The sequence below is a fragment of the Fulmarus glacialis genome, unplaced genomic scaffold (genome assembly GCF_000690835.1).
Source record: "Fulmarus glacialis isolate BGI_N327 unplaced genomic scaffold, ASM69083v1 scaffold25397, whole genome shotgun sequence".
Taxonomy (NCBI): domain Eukaryota; kingdom Metazoa; phylum Chordata; class Aves; order Procellariiformes; family Procellariidae; genus Fulmarus; species Fulmarus glacialis.
The window spans coordinates 1-6,629 of record NW_009224153.1 but is presented as its reverse complement, the minus strand read 5'-3'; the positions used below and the strand labels follow the sequence as shown (position 1 = coordinate 6,629).

General features: G+C 58.6%; 1 protein-coding gene across 1 annotated transcript; it reads left to right on the top strand.

Annotated features, from left to right (window-relative positions):
• Positions 1–560: 560 nt before the first annotated feature.
• On the top strand, positions 561–6,425 carry GPR56 (G protein-coupled receptor 56; the record flags this gene model as incomplete). Its single annotated transcript, XM_009582073.1, has 12 exons — positions 561–600; positions 1,127–1,552; positions 2,083–2,206; positions 2,289–2,436; positions 2,521–2,649; positions 2,892–3,008; positions 3,546–3,591; positions 3,957–4,057; positions 4,141–4,256; positions 4,859–5,133; positions 5,777–5,888; positions 6,157–6,425. Coding segments are annotated over exons 1-12 (1,903 nt in total), but the record flags the coding sequence as incomplete, so codon positions are not given.
• Between the last annotated feature and the right edge of the window lie 204 nt (positions 6,426–6,629).

The window sequence follows — 6,629 nt, the reverse complement described above, 5'->3', positions numbered from 1 at the left end:
GAAGCGGCGTCTGCTGCATCGCCATTGCCGGGGCGATCCCATTTCTGCTGGGCTGAAATGACGGAGCGGTTTGCCCGGCTCCTCGGCTAATCTGCAGGAGCTGAAAACATCTGAGAAAATAATTTTAGGGCTGGCAAATTAGGAAACCGTCGTTTCCTTCTGTTCCTATCGCTCGCGATAAGAAGCCAAGGCCCGAACCGAGATGTGAAGCAGGGAGCGGAAGAGGGGACCCCTCCTGCGCTGAATCGTTGGCGGTCGGTGCCTCTGCCGGGGTGGTGGGGCACCCTCCCCGTGCCGAGAGCCCGGGGACCCGGCTGGCCTCCAGTCTTCCGGCCCGCAGCCGGGCGGGTGTCCCGGTGCTCGTGGCTCCTCCGGGTGGCAGAGGCACCGGGGAGCCGGCCGTGACTCCGGCCGGTGTCCCACTGGCACAGCCTTTGCTCTCCATCCCCTGGCCCCATGGTATGGGTGACACCTAAACACTCACGTGGCCCCTTTCCTTTGTACCCTTCCAGGCTCTGCTTTCTCCTCGCAGGCCAGGTCAAAGCAGCGAGCTGCCTGGGATGAAGGTCCTCCTTCTGCTCCTTCTCTCCCCCCTCCAAGGTAGGCTGTCCCCAGCCATGTCCTGCCTTGGGCTGGTGGGCCAGGTTTGGGCTGCTGGACATAATTGGCAGCCCCAAAAAATTGGCTGGGGGGCACCAAGGGGCTTTTGCAGGCATTGCTTTTTTTCTCAGAGGTGAAACATCTCATGGGCTGACGTGCCTCTGGTGGGGTCTCTGGGGCAGGATGGGTCTTTTCCAGAGTATGGAGATGGTCTCCATCCATCCCTTCTGGAGATAGAGAGCTCCTCTGTTGGTGTCTGCCAATGCAGGTTGTGGCACCTGGGAGAGAGTGGCACCAAGACATGGGAAGTCCTGCTGCCCCAGGAGCCTCAGCTCCCCAGTAAACCCTCCCAGCATGACCATGGGGAGGTGGTCAACATCACACAGCCCATCCAGGACAGGGTTGGCATGTCTGGGGCTGAGAGCCCGGCGTGCCATGCGCAACGGCTGCCATGGGGGTGCGGTGTTTGCCGGGGGTGGCCACCCCTCCGGCTGAACCGGCATCTCCATGTGCTTGTGCAACGCAGGGGTGGGAGCCAGCGGCCACCAGGAAGAGGACTTCCGCTTCTGCGGTGATCGAAACCAGACCCAGAACAGCTCCGTCATCTACGAGCACGGCCCTGCCACCATCTCCATCGAGAACACGGCCCAGGCGCTGATAATAAAAAGGCCCTTTTTGCCAAACAGGAGAAACTCTTACTACAAGTACAGCTTGCCCTCCGCTTTGGGCAGGTACCGCTTCTGCGTCTACTGGTTCGAGGCCAACAGGACCCTGAGGCTGGCGTATGGGAAGCAGAGCTTCCTCCTGGGAGGGGACCCATCCAACAGCATCACCCGGGGGAAGGAGAGTCAGAAGACTGAAAGAACCAGCACCTCCATCTTCAACGTGTCCTACATCTCAAAGGGCGGGAAGAACACCTCCTGTGACAGTGCATCTGAATACTTCTTCCCTGGTAAAGGCAATTCAACGTTGTTTTAATGAAATAAAGGGTTTGTTTCATCCCCAGCCCAATTCTCTAGCCATCGGCAGAGCGTTGGTTGTGTCCCAGAATGTGCTACAGCATGGTGATGTGAAGACACAGCTGAAGGGTGATGGAAGGGGACGTAGGTTTGCTTGAAGCAGCCCAGAGGCAGCCTCCGGTACCGAGGCTCCCTAAAGATGAAGATGGAGATTTTGAAGTGTTTTGCCCCCTAAAATCCTGGGAAATTGTGGACTTTGCAGAGGTCTCTGAGGATCCCGTCTCCACTGCTAGGCACCTAGCTAGCCTCAGCCAGCCTGGTCCCGATGGCCTTGGTGGGAGCCGAGCTCCGGGCGGCAGGAGGAGCCCTCTGGGTTGGGGTCTCCATCAGCTCCCCAGGCTTGGAGTCACCTTGAAGCCCTCTGCTTTCTGCTCCTACCAGGGCTGTGCCCGGTTGGTTCAGGGCACAGGGAAGCCGGCTCTGCCTGTGCATCTCACAGCGTTTCCTTTCGTGTGCCCGTCAGCCTCTCCAGAGAGCATGCCCGTCTGGGAGCAAGACGTGGAGGAGCAGCTCACCGCCTTGGACAGCCTCATCGCCCAGCCCCCGGCACTGGCCACGGGAGCCGTGGAGCAGCGGATGCTTCGGCGGTGAGTTCCTGGCTTGTGCCGTTCCCACTGCCGCCATTGCGGTGCCCGCTGCATCCTGCTCACTGCACCCCTTCCCTGACAGCAAACTAGGGGAGCTGGAGAAGATGCTGGCCAAGGTGGAGCTCGAAGGGCAGAACCAGACCTTCGGGGAGGCCACCGTGCATGCGACCGTCCTGAGGGTCCAGCCCACTCGGGCTCCTCGGCACCTGGCCTTTGCTTCCCAAAGAGAGGTGGGTCCTGGGCAGCCTGCCCTGGTGGTCTTGGTCCACCAGCATCCTCTCCCAACCTCTCTCCTGACAAATCTCTCCTTGCAGGGGGGTGGAGAAGTCCATGGGTTCGCGGTGGACCTGCCAGGCAGCCTGTTCGTGACGGCAAAGAAGAGGGAGGAGGTGGCAGAGCACAGGGTGGTCCTCATGGACATCAACAGCCAGACCATGTTCCAGGTAACACCCCCACACGTGGGATGGTGGGGTGTCCCCGCCATGCTGGGGGCTCCGGTGGTACAGGGCAGCAGGGATGCCACGCAGACCAGGGTGCCGGTGCTCACTCGGAGAAGATGCTTCAAAGATGAGCTAGAAGCTTGATGGGGAAAGAGGCACGGGACCGCCTTCTTGGGGACTCTCACCTGCTTCATGCCCAGCATCAATCCCTTCCCATGCTGCCATGGCCGCCTCTGCTCCCACAGGATGAAAACAGCAGCCATGTCCTGGGTGACAAGGTGATCAGCATCTCCCTGGTGGACACGGTGGTGGCCAACCTCTCTGATCCAGTGGTCCTCACTTTCTTCCATGACCAGCTGCCGGTAGGTGGGGAAACAGCCTCATTGAACCTGGTCCCACCAGGAATGGAACGGCAAGGAGGGCTCAGGCCCTGCCAGCTTAGAGAGTGGTCACAATCCAGCAGGTCCATGCCCTTGGCCTGCCTGTACAGGGTCTGCTATGTTCTTCTGGGGCTGTATCATGATCATGGCTTCACCGTGTGCACCAGTGCTGGCACTGCCTGTCCAGGAGATGCTGCTTTGCAGATGTGTGGCCTCCAGCACAATCTCCAGGGCTGGGGGACACTTTGAGTTAACAATCCCTTGGCTCATTCATGGCCCTGTCAGGCACCTGCTCAAAGCTGAACCCCTTGTTTGAAAAAGGGGACCTGGGAGGAAGTATCTGTTCCGTGAGCTGCCAAGAGAACGGTCTCTGCCTGGAGCCCGCTCCCATGATACGGGACGGTTTGTCTCCCGAGACGGTCTTGCCTCCTGCCCCATGTTCTTCCCTATCCAATGTGCTGGCCAGGCAACAAATCCACAGCTGCATCCTGATCATGGCCCGTGGTTTTGTCATTGCAGAGGAACGTGACCCCACTGTGCGTCTTCTGGCAGGAGGACACCACCGGTGAGTGCTCCTGCACTTGGGTGTGAAGCCAGGCGCTGCCTTTGCTCCTCTCGCAGGGTACCACAGACCTGCTCGTAGGAGTAAAAGTCGCTCTGCACCTCCCTTCCTTGCTCCAGCTCCATAAACCTTTCCCATGGGGTTGATTTCAGGTTTTCCCCTCCATAGCTAACCTAAGAGCTTTCTCCCTCCCTAGGGATGGGTCCTGGTGCTGAGGGTGCTATCTGAGTGTGTGTGCTTAGCATGGGACAAGCTGGGACCCACCCTTTTGTCCTCCTCCCTGCCATGGACACCTTGCCCTGAAGATCCAGAAACCCGAAGCAGACGTTCCTGCTGCTCACCAGACGCTCTCCCTTTCTCTTGCGCAGCCAGCTCGGGGAGCTGGGACAGCTATGGTTGTACAACAGCGACGGGGGGCAGCCAGACGGACTGCAGATGCAACCACCTCACCTACTTTGCCGTGCTGATGGTGGGTAGCGCCTTCCCGCGACTCTCTACATCGTTCCCACCAGCTGTTTTTCCTCACCATCTCTCGTTCCTCCTTCTCCCCAGGTATCGTCCCCGGAGATCACCTACATACACAGGGATTACCTGAGTATCATAACCTACATCGGCTGCCTGATCTCAGCTTTGGCATCCATTTGCACCATCTTCTTCCTCTACTTCAGGTACGGTCTGACAGGTCACCCCACGTTCCCCGTCTGCGTCCTGTCCATTGCCACTATACCTGGGTGGGCGCAAGCTCTCCAAACACAGTTGGTGGCCTGGCTAGAAGCATGATGAAGGAGCCATGCTTGAAGAAAGCAGAGTTCTCCTCTCCAGAAACCACCCCCTTGGTCAGGTCTCCCGCAGAGTGCTCGAAAACACCGGCTGTTTTCAATGATTTTGGAAAATCAGCTTGGTCATTGTTATGGATCTGGCAAGCAGAAGCCTGCAAAGATCTTTTCAAGGGCCTGGTGGAGAACATGAGTGTCTTCTCCTGAGTCATGTCACTGATCCTGTGTGGATGATTCAGAGCTGAAATGATGTCGCTCCCTAACCCCCATGGCCTAGACCTGCAATGCAGGGTCAGCAGCAGGGACCTGAATTTGCACATGTAACGGGTGGTCCCACCTATGGGGTTAGGCTCTCAGCCCTTGACACCACCAGAGGGTCTCCTGGCTCTTCTGGCGGGGGTGAGTTGCCCCACGTGGAGCTGTGGGGTGTTGCGGGACACCAAGGATGCTGGCCAGGCACAGTGGTGAGGTCTCCCCGCTCCTCGCTTCTCCAGAAGTAAGCAGCGAGACCAGATCACGAGCATGCACATCCACATGAACCTGCTGGGTGCCATCTTCCTCCTGGACGTCACCTTCCTCATCTCCGAGCACTTGGCTTCCAGCAGCAGCGAGGCAGTCTGCAGAGCCGGGGGGCTGTTCCTGCACTTCTCCCTCCTCAGCTGCCTCACCTGGATGGGCATTGAGGGCTACAACCTCTACCGGCTTGTGATCGAAGTCTTCAACGCCTACCATGACCATTTCCTCCTCAAGCTCTGCCTGGTGGGCTGGGGTGAGCAGAGACACCCTGAGGGCATGGGCCACGGGGGCGGAGGGGCAGCCGGGTAGGTCTTTCCCACCATCTGCGGTGCCTGGGTGGGGATGGAGACGTAGCTGTGGGGGAGCAGATGCCTGAGAGCAGAGGAGTCTCTCTGTCGAGAGACTCGGTGGAGAAGGAGACTCAGTGGCTGAGAGCAGAAGCTGGTGCTAGAGCAAGGGTGGGTCACCCTGGGGGTCACCCAGCAAGGGAGGCATGTGAGAGCCACTGCTTGGGGTCTTTAAATAGCAATGGGATCCTCTCTTTTTGAAAGAAACATCCAGGACAGCCCAGAGAGGTGGGCTTGAGGCAGGAAGCACCCACGCATCTCTGCTGCTGTGCTTCGGGCAGGAGGCCGTGGTAGGAAGATCTCAGGATCTTTTGTGGCCTAAAATTCCACGACCGTGGGAGACCCCCGGCTGGGGTCGGTGCAGCACAGCTCGCTCCCGGGCCGGGGCTTGCGCCAGGCGTCCTTGTTGCGTGCTCCATCCTCGGTTCCCCCTTGGGAGGGAGGACGTTGGTTTGTACTCTATATGGGGAGAAAGGGGCAACAAATCCTTCCAGAAGGACCAAGGGCCAGGGACTAGGGCAGCAGCTTCACTCTGTTCTTGCCACTCAGGACTCCCCTTCTTCTGCGTGACGCTGATCTTCCTGGCTAGCTGGACGAACTACGGCCCCTTCTCCATTCCCGTCTATGAATCCGTTGGAGGCAAATTCACCAACGCAACCATGTAAGTCATGGGAAATGGGTTGCCTGATTCCTGGTCTTAGATGAAGTCAACTGGCTAAACCTTCACCGTGTCCTACAGGCTTTCCTTAGCCCACCTGTGGCTTTTCTGGGGCTTTGTGCAGGCGGGTGGTGGGGGATCCCCCCTCCCTCTTTAACTAAGCTGGGTGCTGGGTTTGCACCGTACCTTCGTGCTTCCCCCAACTCCTCCAACTCATGTCCCTCATGTGGGATGACGCAGCATAACCCTCTGCCCTTTCTCCTCCCTCCAGATGCTGGATCACGAGCCCCCTGATCCATAACGTTGTGAACCTGGGTTTGTTCAGCCTGGTGTTCCTCTTTAACTCGGTCATGCTGGGGGCCATGGTCCGGGAGATCCTCCGGCAGAACAAGAAGGGCCACAAACTCAAGCACGTCCTAGCCCTCTTTGGACTGAGCATCCTGCTGGGCATCCCCTGGGCGCTGGTCTTCTTCTCCTTCACCTCCGGCGTCTTCCGCCTTGTCTCCCTCTACATCTTCACCATCATCAACTCCCTCCAAGGTGAGCCTGGGATGCCGGGCTCCTCCGAAGGGCACCAGGGCTTTTATGGGGTATTGGTGGGGTGGTGATGGAGTACGAGAGGAGCCATTCCTGGCAGGCTGGCTGGCTCACTCTCAACTGCTGTTGGTCCTTAGAGGGGGTTCATCCACTCTTCCTTCCCTTTGGGAGCTGGTCTCTTTTCCCAAGTAACAAGCCATAGGACAT